The sequence below is a fragment of the Diabrotica undecimpunctata genome, chromosome 9, assembly GCF_040954645.1.
Source record: "Diabrotica undecimpunctata isolate CICGRU chromosome 9, icDiaUnde3, whole genome shotgun sequence".
NCBI classification, from domain to species: Eukaryota; Metazoa; Arthropoda; class Insecta; order Coleoptera; family Chrysomelidae; genus Diabrotica; species Diabrotica undecimpunctata.
Genome location: NC_092811.1, coordinates 9,457,348 through 9,482,793, shown reverse-complemented (window position 1 = coordinate 9,482,793; position 25,446 = coordinate 9,457,348). Strand labels below are relative to the sequence as shown.

The 25,446-nt window shown below is 35.3% G+C and overlaps 2 protein-coding genes across 5 annotated transcripts in view; one reads left to right on the top strand and one right to left on the bottom strand.

The window, feature by feature from the left end:
• LOC140449495 (uncharacterized) overlaps window positions 1-25,446 on the bottom strand; it is a 267,953-nt gene that overhangs the window by 203,911 nt on the left and 38,596 nt on the right. The gene's annotated exons all lie outside the window — the stretch shown is intronic.
• On the top strand, window positions 4,344-19,477 carry LOC140450032 (uncharacterized). Its single transcript, XM_072543453.1, has 5 exons — window positions 4,344-5,813; window positions 18,647-18,684; window positions 18,901-19,031; window positions 19,091-19,267; window positions 19,461-19,477. The coding sequence occupies exons 1-5, from the start codon at window positions 4,344-4,346 to the stop codon at window positions 19,475-19,477; spliced, it is 1,833 nt and encodes a 610-aa protein (XP_072399554.1).

The window sequence follows — 25,446 nt, the reverse complement described above, 5'->3', positions numbered from 1 at the left end:
TAAGCAATACGATGAATATTAATAAATAACTTTTGTGGGCAATTATCTTTCCTAACAAACTCCTATACTCTAAATTTAATTTTAATTACAAACTATCTATTGATCTGTTTTACAATAATATCTACTAAAAAAAAATGACCATATAAAACTATAATTTATTCACAAAACAAAAAAACTCTTTGAAACTTGGAATCTTAGTTCGTATGCTTATATTTGATTTTATCTTTAGAATATCTTAAAATTTTCTTTCATTCAAATTATTTGACTGACCTCTATTTTTTTACACCAATGATGTCTCCTCTCGATCAAACCACAGTTCCTTCCTTGATTGATTATGTCCGGCTACCATCAAATCTTTCCCGTTCTCAGCATCGATCCAAACCGCATACCAGCAAACTACTCCTCCGAAAACACAAGCCCAAACCTCTTTTGACCGGTACTCTTTATTCACAAATTCTCCTTTCTTTCTCAATTATATCTCGTGGACTATGCAGACACAAAAGAGGTATTAATCTTCTCGATTTTGATCTGCTCTCAGCTTCCACCTTTTTCACTAACAAACGAAAACACTGGTACTCAGATTGACTACACGAAAACACGTCTTCTCTTCTGGTCTGCCGGTAACATAATAATCTTTCAATCTCTCCCAGACAACCTTCTCAACTCTCTCATTCCCACCATTCCTTTTTAACCAATCATAAGCATTCATCTTTCCCACTTATTTTCGATTTAGAAAATTTCCAACATGATATTTAAAACAAATAAACTACTTTCACTCAAATTACTTTTCAGAAACCATTAACAATTTTGCCTTTTTCAACAGAAATAAGTTTCCAAATTTTTGTTATCTCATATCTAAATCTAATTCTTATTTACTTTCGAAAAATGCCCACCGCAAAATACAATTACAAGTTTATTCCTAAATCCATAATTATACGGGTTCCATTGTCCTTTCACTATTCACTCAGTCTTTCACGGAAAAACTCGTCAGGGTCCCGTCACGGAACAATGTTTTCTCTTATTCTAACTATTACAAATAAGTACAGGGTTGTATTTTAACTTATATGCCCGCGGTATATTAAAATAATAAAAAAACTCTTTATTCTATTTCTGATCGATAAACTGATCCATAACAATATATATATATATATATTGTTATGGTTTGAATTGGTCTAAAATATTTAAAGATCATAATATAAATTTAATTTCATCGACCAATAAACTCGATTTAATAAATAAATAGGAAAATTATTTCTATAAAAACCAAATAAATAAGAATGAGTAATGGTTATAAATATAAAAAATATAAAAGATGTTAATGACAAGACTTTTTTACTAAACTCTCTAATAATTTATCACGTTGACAAACTTTTTACTAGCTTTATTTCTTAATTACTAAAAGAAAAACTATTTCACATTTCTAGATAGCAAATAGTTTCGATAACTTTTATATAAGACTTGAGATTCTGCCAGGAAGAGGATGTTTACTTACATTGCAGCGAATTATTGAAAATACGACTGGCATGAGTGTGTTCCAGGAAGTATTTACCGCATTTATGGATTTCGTAGCCAATAATAGCTCCGATTCGTAGATTGCACGATTGGAACGATAACACTGAGATTATTAAATGATTCATTTATCAATTTAATAGTTAAATTACGAGCCAATAAAATTCTTGGGAAATAAAAATAATATAGTGGTGCATATTTATTACGGTTCATATATTTTTTACGATTAAACAGCAATATTATTAAATAAAATCATTAAGATACGGATAAGGGCAATATAGATCAGAACAATTAGCAAACTAAAAGTCTTTTAAAAGTAGGAAAAAATGTTTTGAATAAAATATGTAGCTGAGCTGAGACTGAGTGATTTTGTCTTTGAAGTTGGTGGGAAAATTATTTCCATTGTCCAATCCCATAAAAAAACGCAAATGTCATGCGTCAGAAACATTTCATTTTCAAAACACAAATTTCTGTTATATTTTAGCATTACGATGTCAAGAAGGGGATTATGAGAACGTGAACTCCTTGCTGCCTTAGAAGAAGATTGGTCTGATGTTGATCTAGACTCTGATGATGATGATGATGACATTTTAATACCATCCCCATCTACTTCTGCTTGCGGTAAGTCCTATGGAGATGTTATTGATAGCAGAATTGGGCAATTGCTTAGTGAAGCTGATGAAGCTGTCCTGTAAATTCCACAACTGAAAGAACATTTGAGAATGACCCACAAGAAAATCAAAGTGTCTTGTTAGAACAGAGTACAGTGATTACGCTAACTAATTTTACTGGACACTACGCATCTGAAACAGATATTCCAGAAATACCAAAATTTGAGTCTGTTTTACAGTCAAATGTTCAATTCCCCCATAAAAGTCAACCAATATTTTATTTTGAGAATTTCTTCCCTTGTGATCTAATAGAACAAATTGTTGCTCAAACTAATTTATATGCTGTAGAAAAGTGATATTTTTTTATGGAAGTTCACATTGCAGTAAATTTGTATATTCTTTTATGACAGGGAGCATAATTTTGTTTTGTCGGGGGCGCTCAAAACTCTATAACCGGCCCTGTTGAAGCATTAGCAATAAGCATTACTACCTGACTTGACAATGGCAGATGCTACCTTGCCGAAACGGACGTGTACGAACTCATCACTATATAGCCCCTCATAAAATTATTAGACCCTCGGAGATATAGTAAACTGATCACCGGCATCCTTTGGAGATTGGTAAACTCATCACCGCAGATAGGTAAACTCATCACCGGGACTTTTGCCTGGTTTCTAATGCGAAAGATTGCCTCTTACCTGTTATACTTATCGTTTATGTGATAATTTAATAAATTCAGAAATTATTTTAAGTAAGTTGCTTTAAAATTTAACTGAGATAATAATATGTCTCACGGTGTGGCCTATTAGACGTATCTGCCAATCTAAATGGTTTTGAGATCTAAAAGTTTAGTTGCATAGGATTTCGATAGTGAACTTTAAAATGAAAATATTTGTCAATATGTGCTATTTTTGTTTATATCGGAAGTAGTCCCAACTTCGTTATTTGATTTTCATTGCATTTTTATATTTCTCATTGAATTCTCGAGATAATTTGTTAAGCATATATTCGGTCTAAGTCTTATACCGTTTTGGCGTTATTTGACTATCTTGAAAATAATAGACGATTTTGGACAGTTAGTAAATATAAAATATCTGAAAAATAGGAAAAGCTAAAAACTTGAGTGTGCTATTAGTGCATTGAAGTCGAAGGAAACCTAATTTTTTACACGTGCAAAGCTTTACATTTTATGGCATCATTGGCGGAAATTTTTAAATTTGAAGTAATCAGCAATGCATTTATTATGACAGAATGTATCAAAATGCTTAAGTACAGCTTCCTGTACTTTATCTTTCAATGACTTGTACAAAGATCCCACAATTAGAGTCCTTTTAAAAGCAATATTTTACATTTTTTGGTTAGTTTTCGCCATTATTTGTAGGAGTCAGATGAGTTGTTCATTTCATTTCAAAATAATTTTTATTCTGTAATTTGTACTAATTTTGTTTATTGTAGCACCCTGATGATGCAAATAGAGATTTGCGAAAGCTTGGTAGTTTAAAAAGAGTACTTCTTTGTCCTATCTTCGGCTGCACACCCAAATATATAGTTGTGTTTGTAGTCTAACTGATCAGCGTTGACTACAAGCGTTTATCGCTTTTTTTAGTATATGTATATAAGGGGTCCAATTAAGTTGGTACCATATGGAAAATTTTTTTATTTTTAGTTTTATGAAAAAAAAATTATTCTCTAGTTCTGAATGATCTAAAATTTCAGTCATCAGAATCAGATATTAGTAGTCTTCAGTCATTTACGCGGTTCGTTAAACAATATGAATTTTATTAAGACTTGAGAATATCCACAATTCCACAATTCATTTTTTTTTTTGACAAACCACGTATACAACTAAAAAAAATTTATATCTGATCATTGTATTCTAGGTTTTAGATCATTCAAAACTTTTTATGTAACATAATTATTTTATATAACAAAATTCATAGAACTAAAAATAAAAAGGTTTCACATATATATATATATATATATATATATATATATATATATATATATATATATATATATATAGCGCGGAGTCAATCCCGGAAAAATAGTGACAGCACATATAGCTCCCGCGGAAACCTCAAAACAAACATAATTAACCTTTACGGGAAGGAACTTCTACCAGACATCAGACGATACGAAAAACTACGATCCAAACGAAGCACACTTTTGTGTAATCTCACTTTTTTAGAACGCTGCCGCGACGAGGACATAATTCCTAAAAGCATGAAGCTTACGTTTCATAAAAAGACTTATAAAACTAAAAACATCTTAAGAAGGGCCAGTTTTGCACTTATTAGGGAAGCTATCCATGACACGAGGCGGGATATCGACAAAGTCAATTCAGAATTACTAGAGCTACACCTAGTTCTAAGTAATAGTTTACATCCAATACTATGGAATACACTGGAAACACTATCCAACTTTCGAGCAGAGACAAACGCCGACTTAACAAAAATAAAACAACTGAAAAAGTTCAATAGTCTAACAGCCGAACAAAGACCGAGAAAAAAGGAAACACCACCGACGGAAACACACAAATTGGTTTACAATTTTTCGAATCTCGAATTAAATGAGGCCACAACGAGTGTTCTGTCAAAAGGATTTAATTTCGCCGTAGCACCCGCACGAATCCCTGTTGAAAACATTATCAGCGAAGTAGAAAGTTCCATTACCAATATACCTCCGGAAACAGCTGAGATCATACGCCAAGACGTATCGCAGATATTACGGACAGCCAAACCACCAAAAAGAAATTTAACACGTGAGGAAAAAGAGGCGTTGCGAGATTTGCAGAAAAACAAAGAAATAATCGTCCTTCCAGCGGACAAAGGTAACGCCACGGTAGTAATGAATATAGATGACTACGACAAAAAATTAACAGATCTTCTAAACGACACAGCATACGAAAAAATTGCCACAGATCCAACAACGTATCTAGAAAAAACAACGAAGGCCAAGATCAAAGTTTCAAACATAAAAAAGGAGGATCAGCCCAAGCTGATTCCACGCGAAAAATCATCTAGGTGCCCTAAGCTCTACGGTTTACCAAAAGTTCATAAAGTTGGGATGCCACTACGACCAATAGTTAGTTCAATCGGATCACCCACACAGCCGCTCGCAAAGTTCTTAGCCAATCAGTTACAACCGTACGCAGAGGAAGCGGATTCTTACGTCAAGAACGCAGGCCACTTCATCGAGCGTATAAAGGACGTGACTCTTGACCCGGGACATTTGCTAGTGAGTTTTGACGTGGTGTCACTTTTTACTAACGTCCCAGTAGAAGAATCGTTAGAGATTATAAGAAAAAAATACCCAATACCTTCGGATACACTAAACCTAACGAGACACTGCCTCAACAACACATATTTCGTATACAAAGACCAAAGGTACAAACAAGTCGAGGGAGCACCCATGGGTTCACCACTGTCACCGGTGATAGCAAATCTGTTTATCCAAGAAATAGAAATACGAGCAATAACAACGGCAGAGTATAAACCGAAACTATGGTTGAGATACGTGGACGACACCTTCATTATCTGGACACATGGGGAAGAAAAACTAAATACATTCCTAAATCACATTAACACCATCCACCCCAAAATTCAGTTTACTATGGAACTAGAGAAAGACCAACAGCTACCGTTTTTGGATGTTTTAATAATCAAGAAAACAGATGGAACTTTAGGATACACGGTATACAGAAAACCAACACACACCGACAGATATCTACACGCTGACTCACACCACCATCCTGCACAACTGCAGTCAGTCATCAAAACCCTGACTATAAGATCAGAAAGATTAACAGATGAAGAACACAGGAACAAAGAAATGAAAACGGTCAAAACAGCATTAAGAAAAAATGGCTTCACCACGTACACAATTGAAAAGGCACAAAAATCACAAGGAGGAAAAAGCAAAGAATCAACAGAAGAAAAAGAAAAACCTATTGCTAAGACGATTTTACCGTACGTGAAGGGCACTACGGAAAAAATCAGTAGAGTCCTAAGAAAACATAAAATAGAGACAATATTCAACACGGATAAGAAAATTTCTAATATGCTTAACTCCGCAAAAACCAAAATCCCACTAGAAAACCAAGGAGTGTACAAGATTCCCTGTGGAGACTGCGACAAATCCTACATCGGACAGACTAATCGAAGAATTCAAGTAAGACGAGAAGAACATCGAAACGCTATTGCAAAGCAAGAAAAGACATCTTCCCTTGCACAACATGCCCTAACAACAGGACACACAATCGATCTAGAACAGACAACAATGCTAGCGAACATCGAACACAAAACCAAGCGAATAATCAGGGAAGCCATAGAAATAGAAAAATATCCAAATAACCTAAACACTCGAGATGATGCCCAAAGACTACCAACAACATGGAAACCAGCTCTGCAAAGAACCGTCCAAAAAAATTCAACTTCAGTTAACGCACAGAAAAAACAAACAGCGAGACCGCCAGACAAGGCCCCGCCCACTCGCACACAGGCAGGACCAATCACAAGAGCCCGCGCGCCGCCGAGAGAGTATTTAAACGAGCGCCGAAATGCCCAGTCGACCAGTACTAATCGAGTAACGACGAGAAGTAGATCCACCAGGCTTGAGAATGGCAAGTGAGACCTTGCCGAAACGTCGCCAAAACAATGGTTTTCAAGAAAACCAGCATTTTACAACGCGGAGTCAATCCCGGAAAAATAGTGACAGCACATATAGCTCCCGCGGAAACCTCAAAACAAACATATATATATATACATATACATATAACAATGTGACTTTAACAATTTAATTAGAAATCTCAAAATATAATATCAGAAAAGGTAATCTACAGCAACAAAGTAATATTATGCCTTGCCTACAAGAAACATCTTATACAGTTAACTTAAAGAACTTAATTACACTGATTTTTTTCTGTTTGATCAGGATGATTCGCGAAAACCAGTGCAAAACAACTAACAAAAACGGTATAACATTTCTACTCACCAGTTGTATGACATTTAGCCTTACACCCTTTCGTCGCACAAGTCCACAAAAGGCAATTCGATTTTTTTAGAGTCTTTCGCAATCAATTGAAATTTAAAATTATTGATAACCATCATTTTTTGTCCGCGTTGGCTCAGGACGTAACAAATTAGCAGTTCACTATCCATGTTGAAGAAACAAGGGCAAATGAAGAGAAATTTTTCTTTTCGCATGATTTTAGGTAGATATCAATAGAATTTTGTGGAATTCCCAAATAAAAACCAATAAATTGAAGTTGCATTTAAGACATCTGGATTTGGATTATTCTGTGAAATTACCAAAAACTAGCCGTTTGCTGGGATTTTATGGTCTATACCTGATCCAGGCTGCAGGTAGGCCAGTGATCAGTTTACCAATCTCTTAGGGTCTATTTTGAAAACCCTACTTTTATGGCGGTGATGAGTTTGTACTATGTACGAGGGTATTTATGGTAATTGGTGATGAGTTTACGTGTACCCGCCGAAACGTCGTCAAAACCAAAATTATTAAATAATAATGAAAATAATTAATGAATTTATTACAATTTTTTACTAATTTTTTTTATTGTAGGAGTTGCTGGAACCATAGTCAAACAGGTTATGCAGAAATTACACGATATTTTCGAACATCCATTTGCAGGGGTCCCAATTTACATGTATTTAATGTCTTCGAACTTGTCTCTCATTAGATTGCTGCTATTAAGTATTCTAAAAATAATTTTTAATGAGTTTAGTTGCCTCGTGTAAAAAGCCTCTCCTCTAATCAACGAATGATTAAGGCGGGTTACAATCTCTTCACCTGCAATCAACTTTATAGTCTCTTTTTTTCTCTCTGTCATTTTGTAGTAAAACAAACTTTCCATTTACGTTTAATTAAGAAGGAAATACTTATAACGAAGTGCCCAAAAAAGTGTTAACTGCGGCCTTGGCAGCAACTGACGCCGCATAGTAACAAGACGAGACGCGAGATTTTTGATAATTTCGGATCTGGTTCTGTAGAAAACCGGCTGAGTAGAGTACCTCGTTTTAATAACATTCTTCGAAATTTTTCCACTACACTTTTATAGGCGTTACGCTCTATTGTTAACTATTGAAATTAGTAGGTGAGGAATTTCTAGACAATTACTTTCGGTACTTAAAAAGTTGTAAACATTTGTTATACACTGGAAAACGTTGGTTGTTGTTTACTAAACAGGTGACAATGTATGGGGATTGTTCAGTGGAAATAGGCTTGAGTCGGCATTCTTTTGTTTATTCATTACATCTATTTTGACCTTATACAATGCATTGTTAAGAAATTCCATATGATTTTAATAATTCGGATTTTTAATGACTAAGAGCCATTGAACAGATAAATCAAAATTAGACAATAATTGCAAAAACATATATCTTCTTCTTCTTCTTAGTCGTTAACCTGATGCAGGTATCGTGATATCATGAAGCTATTAGCTAAATTTCCCAATGTTCCTCCACGTTTTTCTATCTTCTGCCATTCTAGCACATTCTGACAATGGAGCGCCAATGGTAGCAACAATATGGTCCGTGTATCGTGTGGGAGACCTACCTCTATTTCTTTTGCCTTCTACTTTTCCCTGGATGGTACGTTTTTCAAGACCATTTCTTCGAAGGACATGTCCAAAATAGCTTATTATTTGTTCTGATATTTGTGTTCTTAGTCCTTTCTTTATGTTTAGCTGGTCCAGTATGGATTCATTTGTTCTTCGGGCCACCCATGGTATTCTCAGCATTCGTCTCCAGCAGTACATCTCAAATACATCTATGTTCTTTTTGTCTTTCTCAGTAAGGGTCCAGCATTCCGATGCATAAGTAAAAACTGGAAAAACTAGACTTCTTACTAGTCTCATTTTTGTATCGGTAGTTATTTCATGGCTTTTCCAAATTTTTGTTAATTTTGCCATAGCGCTTTTTGCGATTGCTGACCGCCGCTTTATTTCTTCAGTACAGCCTCCTTTGTTGGTTATTAATGAGCCTAGGTACACAAATTTATCTACAACAGCGATATTGTTTATCATGCACAGATGATTTTGATTGTTGTTAGCTCTGTCAATTATCATGATTCTCGTTTTATCTCTGTTTATTTTAAGGCCCATCGTTAAGCTTACGTCTTCTATCCGTTGTAGCAGGTGAATCAATTCAGCTTCAGAACTAGCGAGGATAGTAGTATCATCTGCATATCTCAAGTTGCAAATCTTCTTCCCGCCAATGGTGATGCCACCGTTCCAGTCCTCAGTAGCTTTCCGCATTATCCATTCACCATAGATGTTACATAGAATTGGGCTTAGTATGCAGCCTTGTCTCACGCCCTTTGTGACCCTGAAACTATCGGTTAGTTCCCCATTTATTCTAACTCTGGCATAATTGTTATTGTACAGGCTTTTAATTAGCAGTATCAGATGATTGGGGACTCCCATTTCAGACAAAACCTGCCACATTTTACTCCAGTTGACCAAATCGAAAGCTTTACTATAATCTATGAAGCACAAATATGTTGTGATGTTAAATTCTCTGGATTTTTCTACAATCTGCCGTACGTTTAAAATTTGTTCTCTAGATCACGTCCGGGGACGAAACCTGCTTGTTCCTCCGTAATGTTAGGTAGTAAAAAGGGCTTTATCCTCTCGAGAATTATGTGTAAGAGTATCTTACTGCAATGCGCAATTAGAGCAATTGTGCGATAGTTGCTACATAAATCTTTCGCTCCATTTTTATGTATGGGAATATATAGTGATTGTGTCCAGTCCTCAGGCCATTTACCTGTCTCCCACACTCTTTGACAAATTTGATGTATTATATCCACTCCAACGTCATCTAGGGCCCAAATCATTTCAATAGGTATGTTATCTGGATCGGCAGCTTTCTGACTTTTTTGCCTCATAATTGCTGCTTCAACTTCACTTTTGAGTACGTCAGGTTCCGACGCCAAACTAGCATCTTCTTGTTGTGATGGGGCGTCTGTGCTTTCCTCCATCATCAGTCGTCCACAGTATTCTTTCCATCTGTGTAAAATATCTTTTTTAGAAGTGAGTAGAGTTCCGTTATCATCTTTGATAGCATGGTAGTTTCTTGTCCTTTTTGCAGAGTCGTTTTATTTGACCGTTCAGCGCTTTATAGGCCTCTTTATCACTTTCACTGTTCAGTCCTGTGGCTTTTAAGCACTTCCTCTCCTGTATTTTAGTCCACGTGGAGTCTGTTATCCATTGTTTCCTTCTTTCTTCTCTATCACTCTTAAGGTTTTTCGCAGCATTATGCAATATGGATTTTGTTTTTGTCCATATGCTATTTGAGGACTCTTCTGGATTTAATGATTGTTTGAGGTCACATAGCTTTTGCGTTGCGGCTTTTTTGTACGGACAAAAACATATATATCAGATATTATAATACTTTGCTGAGCCCAGTTATAGCATGTGTTATAGGGTGATCGTCGTGTATGGAAAATACACACAATTCCTGTTTTTGTGACCTTTTCTCGAGAGCAAAAGGCACGTTTTTTGCGGTTATACATTCGCCGAAAGAATCCAAAAAGGTTCATTATCTTCAACGGGGTCTTCAACGTCTTCTCCAAGATACCAATTTCGGATCTAACTTTAAGCTGAAATTAAAACAGTTGTAAAACCAGTTCATCGAGTGATTTTCTTCTGTTGATTTTAAGATTCCTATTTCTATATTGTTGTGATTGACAGCTCATTACAAATGTAAATCTTCACAAATCTTCAAATAGTAGGTAAGGGCGGTCAAAGTTTATCATCATCATGCAACCTCTTTTGCCCACTGCTGGACATAGGTCTCTCCTATTTTTCGCCACTCTTCACGGTTCTGTGCTTCTTGCTGCCATTTCTTGGATATTCGTCTAATGTCGTCCATCCAGCGTGTTGGTGGTCGTCCTCTGCTGCGTTTGTCTTCTATTGGGCGCCAGTCAATTAGTTTTCTGGTCCATCTTGAGTCTTTTACTCTCGCTATGTGACCTGCCTCAATTCTGATACCTGTTATTTTCCTTAGGTCTTGGTTCCTTATTTTGTCTTTTTTGTTACGCCGAGAATCGATCTTTCCATGCGTTTTTGTGCCACTCGCATTTTTAGAGCTTGTAACCTTTTTTTTAATTAATATATTAAATTAATTTTATTTCCTTTTACCCATGTGGATGATACGCTGATGGTCGTGTTTACGATCAGAAATTTTGATTGGGAAATTACCGAAATATGACTGAAGAATCTACCTACGTATTTGTTTAAAGACGCCGGTTTGGCTAATCCTTAGTTAATCCTTTTCCGGGTTCTCTTTCATAAATTCGGTAATTGTCGTCGAACGCCCGTTGTAATGTTTTTCGGGAAAAACCTAATCTAGGAGATTTTATATTTCATCACGTTTGTAGCTAGAAGGGTACCGTTATGTTCGATGTTATAACTTTTTACCTTCTCAGCAATACATACAACTGGCCTATGATTTTTGAGTGGGAGATATCCCTTCTTCCTTTTTTTGTAGTTGGGTAAATTTTTGCAAGAAAGTTTTACTTCTCGGTGGGCACTCGTAGAGAAAACAAGTTACTTTTTTGGTGGGACAGTCCTTGCGTGAGGACTAGATCTTACTGTATCTCTATTATCGTACCGTTCTCTGTGCATTTTCTTTATAAGTGTGTATACACTTGTTTATTTGAGTTTTTTTATCTTATACTATATTAGATTAAATATAGTTATAAAGTACCTTTAATGTTAATTAAATTCAGTGTTTAATACAAGTATAGTATTAACTTCAGTGACTTAATGCAGCAGTCGTCAGGAATTACCGTAAGTTAGCATAATCTTAGTTCTCCACTTATCTGGGCGAGTAATATGGTATGGTATCATATCATCTTCCATTATCTGGATGTATCTAAAGTTCATACATGTCTTCAAATCTAGTTGAGAGTAGCTACTGAATTTTGCATTCAATTAAAGAACATTCTATATTTTTTTGTTACGAACCAAATTCCAACAGCTACTAAGAAATTTCAATAAGTAATAATGATGAACATTTAAGTCTCAGTTTATCTTTAAATAATAGTGCGAGATAGCTAATCGATTTAACAAAGTGCGGTTTGGTTAAATTTTTATGTTTTTATTTCAGTAACCTTTCTGTATTTTTGTAAACTTAGATTTTATTAATTTTTGTTATCTTTGGTGTTTGTTATAATTTTTATTTATTTTTTTTGCTGTAATATCTCGAGATACGCCAAAACTGTATTTGTGCATGAGTGTATTATATATCTTTGTAAAGGTATTTTCTAATTATATTACTGCTTATTTTTATATGTATACCCCCATTTCATAGTTGATGGTGTATTTTTATTACTTGTGTTACATTCAGCAGCGTCATAATTTTGTTGTTGAATATATTGTTATTGTTTTATGTATGTATTTTATTTGTCGACTCCTAACAAAGTTCCCTGATATAACCATAACTCTGAATATTTACTTATTATATTAAATTATTATACTTTCGACCAGAAGAAAGATTAGGCTGATTAAGTTTCGGAGGTTCCAAATTTATTTAATAATTAACTGTTGATATCTTTTCTTGGGTTTGATCTCTGAACCTAAATATCTTTCCTTATCTCTTTTCTTTTCTAAGGTTTCTTAATTTTCTCCTTTAACCCCTAAAAATTAAGTGGCGCCCTGTTCCCTATCTTATCTTATCTTTGGTAATTTTACCCATCTATCTTTTTGTTTATTTCTGTATCTTTTCCAATATCTCTTATCGTATCTTTACTTATTTCGTCCGTTGGACCCATTCCTGGTTTCAAAAGCTAGTTTCGAACCCACGACTCGCTCTCCACCAACCATCTGGCTGCCGTCCGCAGTGTCTCCATTGGTGACCTTTCTAGCACCATCCAAAAAAGGTTTCCGAGGTTACAAGCTGTTGTTTTTGTGATAGTGAGTTTTTGCTCCGTATATCATAATAGGAAGAACGCATTGGTCAAATGTCTTCCGTTTCATACCTATCGGGATGTTGCTCTTTAAGATGTCTTAGTGAAGCATACGCCGCAAAAGCAAGTGATATTCGTCGTTGAAATTCACAGGTCTTATTATTCTTGCTTATTCTGATTTCATGACCAAGATATATGTACTTTTCTGTCAATTCTACCATTTGATTTTGGATGGTTAGGTGTTCGCTGGGAACCAAATTTTTCATAAATTTGGTCTTACTGATGTTAATTTTTAGACCTATTGTTGAAGATACGTTTTCTAATTCTTGTAGTACTTGTTGTGCTTCACGCATATCTTCGGTAATAAGTACTATATCGTCGGCAAAACGCAGATGATTGAGCATTTCCCCGTCTATTTTTATTCCTCTTATTTCCCACTAAAGCATTTTAAAGGCGTATTCGAGGACCGTTATAAATAATTTAGGTGAGAGAGTGTGGCCCTGTCTCACACCTCGCTTTATATGAATTTCACTGGTGGTATCATATAGTTTTACAAGCATTGTGGCGTTTGGTTCAATGTTTGTACTAACTTTGTAACCCGGTAGTCTATTCTATTATTGTTCAGACCAGTTATAATGCTGTCTAAGTACCAGTGATCTGTTATATTCTATAGATTTTTCTATTACTTAAGGTTTTTACTGTTTGTAGGTGATCGTTTGTTCCGAATTTTGAGCGGAAACCAGCTTGTTCTCGGGGCTGGTAGAAATCCAACTTTTTTTTCTAGTCTTGTAATTATTCGGGTAAAAATTTTATAGATGTGGTTCAATAAGATGATTGGTCTATAGTTTTCTAGGTACGCTCTCGTCTCATTTCTTGTGTAGTAAAATTTTTACTGCATTTTCCATGTTTCCGGTATGCAACAATCTATTAGATAAAGGTTAAACAAAATTTTTATTTGGTTGAGAAGGGCACGTCCACCCATTTTTATAGCTTCTATTATGACTCCATCTTCTCCTGGTGCTTTGTTGTTTTTCATCCTTTTCATTGCGTCTTGGATTTCGCTTAGTGTGATCTCTGGCATGATCTCTGAACCTTGGTTGATGATATTGCGTGATGCGGCGGCTTCCAAGTGCGTTTGACCTTCTCTTTGACTTGAGTATAGTTCTTGATAGAAGTCTTCAACTATGTGTAGTAGTTCTTTTATATTTGATATCGGGACTCCTTCTTTGTTCTTTAGTTTGTGTATTTCACATTTTCCATTGTTTTGTCGTCTTCTCAGGACTTTCAGACTATTATTATCTTCTGTAGTTTGGTGGACTTTTTTATTCTTAAATTTTCTTAAATCTTTTCTTATAGCTTTGTAGTCGTTTGTAATGGTTGTTCTGTTTGGTATATGAGTCGGTTTTGAACGATTCCTTACATAATATGAAGAAACTGACCCATATCTTTCCATCTGGGCTATTCCACTATAAATTATAGTAATAACTAAGTTTTATAATGATTCATCAATAATTTTTATGCTCTAATTATCTGATTTAGGGTCCAAGCGCTGGACCGTTCAGCTATAGACACGTAAGTTGATCTGGATCTGGATTAAGCGTCTTAAGACAGTTTAGTAATATCCTACTGAATACTCATCATTACGATAATAATCCTAGCAGTACGGTTCGACCATTTGCTTGACACTTTTACTCGAGCGGGTAATAGCGTGAAGCTAGTATCTAAGGCAGGCCATATCTAATCTACTCAAATGTGAAATCAAGTTCTATTGGAGTTCCAAGAAAGACTCAAAATAACGTGACTTTACTAGGAAATCGTAGTACGGTATGATTGTATGGGACTAAGGTAGCTAGTTCCGTTGTGATTATTGGTTTACTGTGGAATCTATCCTTGCCAGTAAACCAGATCTTTTGACGAAAGAACATTGGTGTTATAATCGTTTGGATGTTCGAGTTTGGATTTTTTTGTAAGACAACTTACGTTTGATGTTGTACCTGGTAGATCAGTTTCCACACTGCGATCTATTGAGATTCAGTGTTCAGATTGGGGATTCATCTTGTAGGTTATATAAGACCCTTGCTCTATATTAAAAACTAAATCGATCGATATGGGCATTAGAAGATATATTGTGGATGCCTATATAACCTCACTGTATCAATTGAGTGTTAAGAAATTCAGTAAAATATCGTTCATGAACCCAGACTTTTTATTGTATTTAATCTAATGAACTACTTAATCTTCTGCTGCCTTAAATATTGTCACAAGTATACTAGTAGTATATTTCGTTATTTCTCAGTGTAGCTAGTAGACAGAATCAGGGTTTTTTATATTTGTCAATTACTATTTTTGTATGAGCTGAAAGTTATCTCGAACGAAATATCAAAGTGACATGATTACAGCAAAAAAGTTTTTCAAGGTAACAAGTTTGGATTTAAAAGGAAATTTAATATTCTGCCATGATTGAAAAGCACGCGCGTTCGCCATAAAAAAATGGATGAAGAGGTGTTTCATATTTCCGTTCTTTATTTAGGAATGTATATAATATAATATGTTGACGTTTCTTCGACTTGTTTTGTCGCGTATTTATTGGGTGTATATAGAAGGAAAAAGGACGGATTTATTAGTTTGCTGTTTCCATGCAGCTTTAATTTTGGAGAATTCTGGGATATATTTTGGATAAAAATATTGGATCTTAGATGGCAACAATATACTGATACGTGATATAGGAATGATTGTCAAAGAGATAAGGCTACGACGGAAGATACACTTAAAAAGTATAGGAGCTGTATGGAGTCCTTTTCGCTTTAGACATTCCCTGATATATATATATATATATTTATATCTCAGGAAATAGTTGTTCCTGTTATATTTAACTTCGTCGAAAGCTTTCTCATAGTCTATAAATGCGACGAAAATATCTTTTTGTTGATCTTGGCATTTTTCAGCAAGAGTTGTAAAACTATACAGAGCTTCTATTGTTCAAAATATTGACTGAATGTCAATATTCTGGTGTGTTAAAGAAATTATAAAGGATTAGTGGTCACTACCGTAAAAGTAGGGTAGAACGTCCTATGTTAACGTGGTGGATAGAGTTGGGTCATACATAGAAATGTCAATTGCTGAAGTGTGATTGTGCAATTTTGAATGTTAAATTTGGTTGGTGTTCCTAAAATTTTGAGATGTTATAATCTCTTGTCTTGAAGTGGCTATGGGCTGATTTGGATACGGTGAGCTAAATGATAGAGGAGGTGTGCTACTACATTTTTTGTTGCATCATAGGCTCTATGTGATGAACACATTTTTCAAAAAGAACCAACAACGTAAGTGGACGTGGGCTAGTCCAGATAGCATAACAAAAAACGAAATTGATTTCATCATCACAAACAGAAAAATATTGTCCAAGATGTTACATAGTGTCCAAGGTGTTAATTAATGAAATCACTGTTGGAAGTGACTATCGGTTGGTTAGAGCAAAAATAATGATCAACATTAGACGAGAGAGGACAGCAATGATAACAGAGAGGCATTCTAATAAATGGAAATCGATAGAAGATAGAGTAGCTTATCACAATCTCTTAACTTCAGAACTGAAAGAAGTAGAACATCTAAATGAAAATGCATTAGATGTAGAGGTGACAAACATGCGAATAAATAGTGCGATTCGAAACGCTCATAGAAAATATAAGGAAAAAGGAAAAAACAAGATGGATAAACTCACTCAAGCTACTAAAGATCTTATAAACAAAAGAAGAGAATTGAAAAACAAATACACAGATAATTTTGTAGCACTTGGACAGATAAACAAAGACATCACAAAATCCATTCGAAAAGATGTCAGAAATTACAACACTGAATACATAACTCAAGGCATTGATAAAAATAAAAGTTTAAAGGTTCTGCGCCGACAAATGACTGAAGGATCGAAAAATATTTGTAAACTTGCAAATAAAAAAGGAGAAACTACAACAAATAGGGAAGATATTTTAAAAATTGCTCAAGATTTTTACTCAGAATTGTATAAGCGAGAAGAACTTCCAGATCCTGATCAAAATCAAATACCAAAAGTTCAAAACGTAGGCTCAGAAGACATCCCAGATATCACAACAGAGAAAATAAAATCAGCTCTCTCGGAGATGAAAAACAATAAATCACCTGGAGAAGATGGGATAGTCATTGCACAAATCAAAGAAGGAGGAGGAACGTTAGTAAATGTGTTGAAAAAGATGTTCAATACTTGTTTGACAAGAGGCGTAACCCCCTCCCAGTGGCATAATGCAATAATAACCATAATGCACAAAAAAGGTGACATTTCAGACCTAAAGAACTACAGACCTATTAGTTTGCTCTCTCATACATACAAACTATTCATGAAGACAATAACAAAACGGCTTGTGAACAAACTGGATAGTTACCAACCTTGTGAACAGGCTGGGTTCCGCTCCAGATACGGAACAAATGATCATCTAGAAGTAATAAAAACGCTAATAGAAAAGTGTACAGAGTATAACAAGCCTATCTTTCTTATATTCGTAGATTATGAAAAGGCGTTTGATACTATAGATCATCATAAAATGCTTCGAGCATTGGCTGACTGCCGCATTGAATACCGATATATCGCCTTGATTAAAAGTATTTACGAAACTGGTACAGCTTGTGTCCGCTGTCATGAAGATACCAAGAAGTTTCGAATAGAACGTGGAATTAGACAGGGTGATACTATCTCCCCTAAATTGTTTACAGCTGTTCTTGAATATATGTTCAAGCAAATGGAACGAGAGGATAACATGGGAATTAATATAAATGGGGAAAATCTGAACAACCTAAGGTTTGCCGATGACATCGTTTTAATATCTGATAGAGTTGATAAAGCTACAAAAATGCTGCACACGCTCTATAAAGTGTCAAAAACAATTGGTCTTAAAATTAACACCTCAAAGACAAAATTTATGACCAACCTTGTAGTCAGCGGTAAAATTCTGATTGAGAGCCATAGCATCGACCAAGTATTAGCTTGCAAATAAAAAAGGAGTCTAGAGCATGAGATTCGCTTAGGCCGAGATAATCAAACAACTGAACTACAAAGAAGGATGAGTCTCACATGGGCTGCCTTTGGTAGATTGAATAACATTTTTAAGTCTATAATTCCAGTTAGTTTAAAAAGAAAGGTTTTTAACCAGTGCGTTTTACCGGTTCTTACATATGGTGCAGAAACACTGACTCTGACAAGAAGTACAATAGATAAAATAAGAGTTACACAACGCGCTATGGAAAGATCAATATTAGGTATTACCATCAGAGATAAAGTACCAAAACTAGAAATAAGAAGAAGAACAGGAGTCACAGATGCAGTTGAAAAAATAGCCATGGCTAAATGGGCTTGGGCCGGACATGTTGCCAGATTAACCCATTAACGCCTACGGGTACCATATGGGGACACAAAACCGTCCTCTATTTATGTGCGTGTACTAACGGACAAATTTAATTTGAACGCCACTGACTGAGAACTAATCGTTCGAAATGCTCATCGGATGCGCCTGACAAGATCAGTTGCTTGTTGTACTCGCGAGTCAGAGGTTGTGCTATTTTTTATTGGACAGATTATTTTCGACGACGAAAATATGGACATCCCGTTACGGTAAGTTAAATTATGTCGATCTTATTTATTTTATTGTATATATAGGCGATCGATTTTATTTAAAAAACGTATTTTCGCAATACTGTTTGTTGATTTTCTAAATATATGGTTCTAGTTTTTTATAATTTCGTCGTAAACGTCACTGTCACCATATGGGACCAGTAGGCGTACTACGGACAATATGTATTAGCCTATAGTTTTATACGATAATTTTAGTTTCAGAGGAATAACTCTTCAAGAAGCGTTAGATATCGCCTACGAATCTAATAACGAAGTCACTGATATATACATACAGCCACCTGACTGTCAGGATCTGACCGATGAGGATTCAGGGTATGAAGATAAGGGTGAGACTGTTGAAAATTTGAGTAGTCGTCAACTGTTAGCTCTAACTCTACCTTGAAAGCAAATGGGTATGGAGCAACTGGAACAATTAGGGATGACCGAATTCAAGAAGAAGTTCCTATACCGCCTAAAAAGATTATGGCCAAAGAAGCTCGAGGCACCTACACTTCAACTATTGAAACGAACGATGGTATTCTTTATGTGAGGTGGATGGACAATAATGTGGTAACAGTGGCCAGTACGTGTTTTTGGGGTTACTCCAGTGAAATCTGTAGAGAGATTTTTAAGAAAAGATAAAAGAAACGTACCTATACCACGTCCGGATGTAATTTCCAAATACACTAAAAACATGGGAGGCATAGATCTGATGGATGTATCTTAGTATGTAAAGTATATTGATTATAATAATATAATAACATACATTGTTTCAGTTATCGTATTGGTGTAAGATCAAAAAAGTGGTACTGGTCGATATTTACATATCTTATTGATGTATCTATACAAAATGCTTGGATTCTCTACCGTAAAAGTGGCAGAAATATCAGCCAGTTGGCATCATATCATAGCATCATATTTGGCAAATTACAAAACGACAGCTTAAGGTCCAGGTCGAATGCCTAAAGCTGCTGGAAGTAACAGCCGTGTTGGAGACGATGTCAGATTTGATGGGCTAAACCATTACGTAGTAGTAGTGCCAGAAGAAAAAAGAAGAAGATGTGCCGGGTTCAATTGTATAAGCAAAGGGCGTACAATGTGTATCAAGTGCGATGTTGGTTTATGTTTAGAATGTTTTAAGAAATTTCACACAAACACTTAATTCAGATAATATTTTGTGTATACCCTGGAACGCCTACAGGGCCCATATGGTGACAGCATGTTTTTTGTATATTTTGAAATAAAAAACTTTCTTTATGAAAGTTAAAAAAAAATCGTAAATTCAAATTTTTTTTTCTCGGCGTTAACGGGTTAACGGATGATAGATGGACCAGAAAGATTCTGGAATGGCGACTAAGGCAAGAGGCATATCGAAGCAGAGGACAACCACCGACTAAATGGACGGATGATATCAAGCGCATCACCACAAACTAGATTCAAGAAGCTCAAGATAGAAATAGGTGGAAAATTTTACGGGAGGCCTACGTTCAGCAGTGGACAAATATAGGCTAATTGATGAATCTCTTGTCCAGGAAGAAGAACATCTTGGTTAAAGAACCTCAGAATCTGGTTCAATACAACATCTGTGCAGATTGTCCGCGCTGCTGCAGATAAGATAAAGATTGTCATGATGATCGACAACATTCGTAACGGATAGGCACATCAAGAAGAAGAAGAATAATCTCTTGCAAAATTCGTCCTTTCGGGTTAAGTTTTACGGAACCCCAGAGCGGATTCACAATACATACACCTTTATATGTTGACTTTAGACCTGTAACAATTATTGTTTTCTGCAACTACTGATCCTTATTACTTATTACCATTGCGTTAAATTCATTTTTAAGTTAAATTATGTTTAAAACCGTTTATGTATATTTTTCTTTTCTAAAAGTTATACTCCACTTACGAATCCAATCGTTTGCTATGTATTTAGCCTCAAGTAATGATTAATGGTAATTTCTACGTTTCTGCAGGTATTTTATGTTTCCTTAAGCATCTACGCGTAGTACAAACTTCGCAATTTTCGAAATAACTTGCGTTATTGAGTGCGTGAAGTAATTAAGTAGCAAACATTTGCCGTTTATGTAACTAAATCTTGTTTATGAGCTTGGTACTATTAAATTTGTCACAGGTGAAAACTATATTCGAACACAACGATTATATAATAAAAAAATTACATAGTTGGAACATCCAAGGTCACTGTTTTTTCTTTATTAAAAACTTTCTTCAAAATAGAGCTTTCAGAGTTAGGACAAAACACAACATCAGATATAATGTATCCAGAAAATGGCATTCCTCAAGGCTCGGTTATAAGCCCTACGCTCTTTATAGTGGCAATCAATGATATTCTCAAAAATCTAAAATCTCCTATAAAAGCACGCGTCTACGCGGATGATCTTGTAGTTTTTTGCAAAGGTAAAAATATACAAAATATATTTTGTCACACACAGAACTTTATACAACACTTAGAACTCACAAAAAACAGGTTTCTGTTTTTCCACTGAAAAAACTCGTTTCATCATGTTTTCTAAGAAAAATATCACAAACACCCCCAACCTAAGACTATGTGATGAGAACCTAAAACGTGTAACGTCAATAAAATTCTTGGGCATGACATTCGAAGAAACGCTAAGCTGGAAACTTCATATAACAAATTTGATCTTATCTTATCACAAGCGATTAAATCTTCTAAAAACTCTGGCCAATAAAGAATGGGGTGCGGATCGTCAAACACTTTTAATGTTATACAGAACATTAATCAGATCAAAATTAGATTATGGATCTACTGTGTATTCTACAGCCACTAAGACACTGCTAAAAAAACTTGACAGTCTTCACAACCTATGTTTACGTATAATATCTGGAGCTTTTCGCACAACACCAATCGAAAGTATTTATTGTGAAGTTGGCGAACCGTCCTTAGAAGACAGAAGACTTCATCTAAGTGTAGCATACGCCGCAAAAATCAGGTCTAACCCAAAAACCCCTACTATTCACAATTGTTTTACAGAAAAATTCCCAAATCTCTTCATAAATAAGCCAAGAACTGCCAAACCTTTCTACGCAAGGATTAGAAGCCATTTAAATCAATTAAACTACACGTTCCCAGAATGCTTTTCCTCCCAATCGTCCTCAATTCCTCCATGGCAAATAAAGAACTCTCAGTGCCTAACCCGCCTCATTTCTTTCGACAAACATTCAACAAACCCACAGTTAATCAAATCTGCGTTCAACGATATGCTTCACAACTACAAGGATTATACACATATATACACAGACGCATCTAAATCAAATGAAGGTACTGGTGCTGCAGTCATAACCCCAACATCGACAAATAAATATAAACTCCCTTCAGAGTACTCCATTTACTCTGCTGAACTATATGCTCTATACCAGGCCACCCTTGCTGTCAACACATCCAATAATACCAATTATATTATACTCACAGACTCTCTAAGTTCCGTACAGTCAATCCAATATGTCTATCCAAGTAATCCTTTAGTCATCAAGATAAAACAAGAAATCCACACCGCTCAACTAAAAAAACATTATATTATTCTGGATACCATCCCATATTGGAATCCCAGGAAATGAACAGGCAGACAATGCTGCAAAAGAAGCTGCAAGTAGTGATAGTGCGGAGTGTACTAAAACATTTACGAGTGCGGACGTGAAAGCGGCGGTTAAATATAAAGTGCGATATATGTGGGAAGAAAAGTGGAAAGTGTCATCGGCCAAGCTACGCGATGTTAAAAAATTGATAAAACCCTGGCCCACATTACCAACAAGTCGGAGAGACCAGGTAATATTAACGCGACTCCGACTGGGTCATACGCGATTAACTAATAGCTACGTGTTCTCCAACAAACAAGAACCAAGATGTGACAACTGTGATGAAAAATTAACAACCAAACATATATTAGAGAAATGTCCAGCACTAACGCCAATGCGCATGTTGTACACTAGACCAAACAAACTTAGTGATATTTTAGGTCTACAGTAAGTACAATATTTCAAACATAAAAAGTTTCTTAAGCTCAATTAACGTTTTAAATGCTATCTAAATTAACATTATAAATATAATACAAATTATTGTTCACTATCATTGTTTCGCTAATAGCCAATTTGGATGATGCAGAAAAAAAAAAACAACGATTCTGAAATACAAATATAAAGGATCTGCTTTTACAAGTTAGTAGAATTGCAAAAATATTGTATAATGACTCAATAATGACAGATGTATACAGTATAGATAGGTAAATTGTAGCAGTAAAGAGGCAAATTTTCGAATGATCTACGAGAAAATAAGCCAAGCGGCAATGTTAGAATATGCTAAATTTTGATAAGTAAGAATGGATCATTTTTACCCCAAATATTCGTATATAAAAGCATGAGAGAGAAAATTTTGCCGACAATATTTTCGAGTGGTATGAAAGTTTGTTGCCTGGCAATTTTCGCGAATTAAATTTTGTCAAAATTTCATAAGCGAAAATTGCCAAAAGGCAACAAACTTGTTGAAAAAACTTGAAAAGAAAAATTTGTCGGTAAATAATTTTCTCTCGAATGATATTCGACAAGACTATTTCACGAGACAATTAATGCACCATATCAATTTACAATTATTATTAGCTATAGTAGTTTGTGTAGTAGAAAGTACGGACTCTCTCTCAATAACAAAAAGACGAAGTTTATGAAAATTTGTAAAAACAACCATACTACTAACAAAATCTTGATAGTAGAGGGCCAGCAGATCGAAAGAGTAAAAAAGTACACTTATCTAGGAACACTTATAACAGAAAATCATGACAACACTGCAGAAATCAGTCAGAATCGAAAAAGCACGTTGTAATTTTATAAAAATGAAAAAGGTCGTATGTGGCAAAGACTTTAACATTAGCTCTTAAAGTACGCCTAACAAAATGTTACGTATACAGTGTACTATACTATGGAGTGGAATCATGGACGTTAAATCTAGACACAATGAGACGACTTAATGCCTTTGAAATGTGGACCTATAGAAGAATTATGAGGGTTTCCTGGGTAGATAGAGTTACGAACAATGAAGTACTGAGAAGAATAGATAAAGAGAAGGAAGTTGAACTTACAATTAAAGAAAGAAAGCTACAGTATCTCGGACATGTGATGCGGGGCGAGAAGTATGGCATCCTGCGACTCATAATGCAAGGAAAGATAGATGGCAGAAGAAGCATCGGAAGAAGACGAATTTCATGGCTTAAGAACCTGAGAGAATGGTTTGGATGCAGCTCAAAACAACTATTTAGAGCTACTGCCTCAAAAATTAAAATAGCTATGATGATTGCCAACCTCCGTAGCGGAGATGGCACCTGAAGAAGAAGAAGGTAGTAGTTTGCCCATTCTTTTCTACCAAAGCATGATTTTGTGTATTATTGACCTGTAGCATTTGGGAACTCGAAGGTCCAGCTTCATTTGTTGTTCGATCAACTTCTGGTGATGACTGGAATCCAGCTGCAGAAACGGTTTTAGAGAGCTTGCATTTGAGTGATCCGTTAATTTAATTAACTTCTGTTCAGAAACACCTTGCTTGAAGACTGTTGTCTATTGTGTGTCTATTCCAATTTTTGCAGCTGACATAAAATAGAATTACCAGACACCTTCATGATGGATCTGTCATAATTTTGTCGCTGAGAAATCACTGACAGGAAGGAGTTTTGTCAGTAGGAAACGTGGCGTTGCTATGACGTTTTATCAGTTAAAAATAGTCCAGTGAAGTAGTCACTAAAAATTCAGTAGATGACATAAAAATATTGGACTGATAAAAAAAGTACCCTGTTGGTGTCTAAGTTTCTTGAACTCCTAAATGGAGCATAGAACTTCAGTGAAAACGCGCCATTGGGTTCTATTTTGCGCTAAGGCCTTCACCTCATTCCAAGACTTTCCTTGACCTCTTATCTCGTCCATGATAGATCTTCTCCAAGTTTGTACTGAGCGACGTCATTTTCTTCTTCCTTGGGGATTCCACTCTAGGGAAATCTTTGCAATAATGGAATTATTTTTTCTGACTGTGTGACCAATCCAACCCCACTTTTTGGACATTATTTGATGTTTTACTCTTTTTTGTTCGATCAGGTGTAGTAGATTTTCGTTTCTAATGATGTTAGACCCGAAAATACGAACAATTCGTCATTTACGTCATACACATTTATTATTAAAGACCTGCAGTTTATGGATATGAGATAGTTATGGGATATGCGGATCTTTGTCCTTTTAGTATACTCGCCAGATCTCCACACAGGGTTGAGAATGCTGAATGCTTGTTGATCTTTTCGTATCCTCATACGAATATCGTCCTCTGTATCTCCGATTTCTGTTATGACACTTCCAAGTCCCTGTTGGTGTAAGTTCAGTTTTTTTTGACTTATTATTGCAAAAAAGTTGTTTGGGATAAACATTTAAATAACTTTTAAGTAAACTAATAATTGATGAATCTCTCTGAAATTTTGAGGATATTTTTAATACTACAACACCTAACTTACCACGCATGATCAAGATTTTAGGTTTATTTTTACAATAGTTATCAACATTTATAAACAATATGTGGTATAATTTTTTTAATGTCTTTGTCATTGTAATATCATAGTCTGTAAACAAACTAAAACATTAACCAACATATTTGTATTTTCGCGGCAAGCACCGCAACAAACCCGAGTAACTATCTGCTTACATGGGCTCGCATTCGATGCTTTGTTGGTTATTCCATATCCCTAACGTACATTTTGAGCT

Bases quoted from the DNA above. Each gene is read 5' to 3' on its own strand.
- LOC140450032 (XM_072543453.1), top strand. From the start codon at position 4,344: ATGAAGCTTACGTTTCATAAAAAGACTTATAAAACTAAAAACATCTTA. The intron at 18,685-18,900 runs GTAAGTTAAATT...CGATAATTTTAG, and splicing joins AATATGGACATCCCGTTACG to TTTCAGAGGAATAACTCTTC. The intron at 19,032-19,090 runs GTGAGACTGTTG...CTACCTTGAAAG, and splicing joins TTCAGGGTATGAAGATAAGG to CAAATGGGTATGGAGCAACT.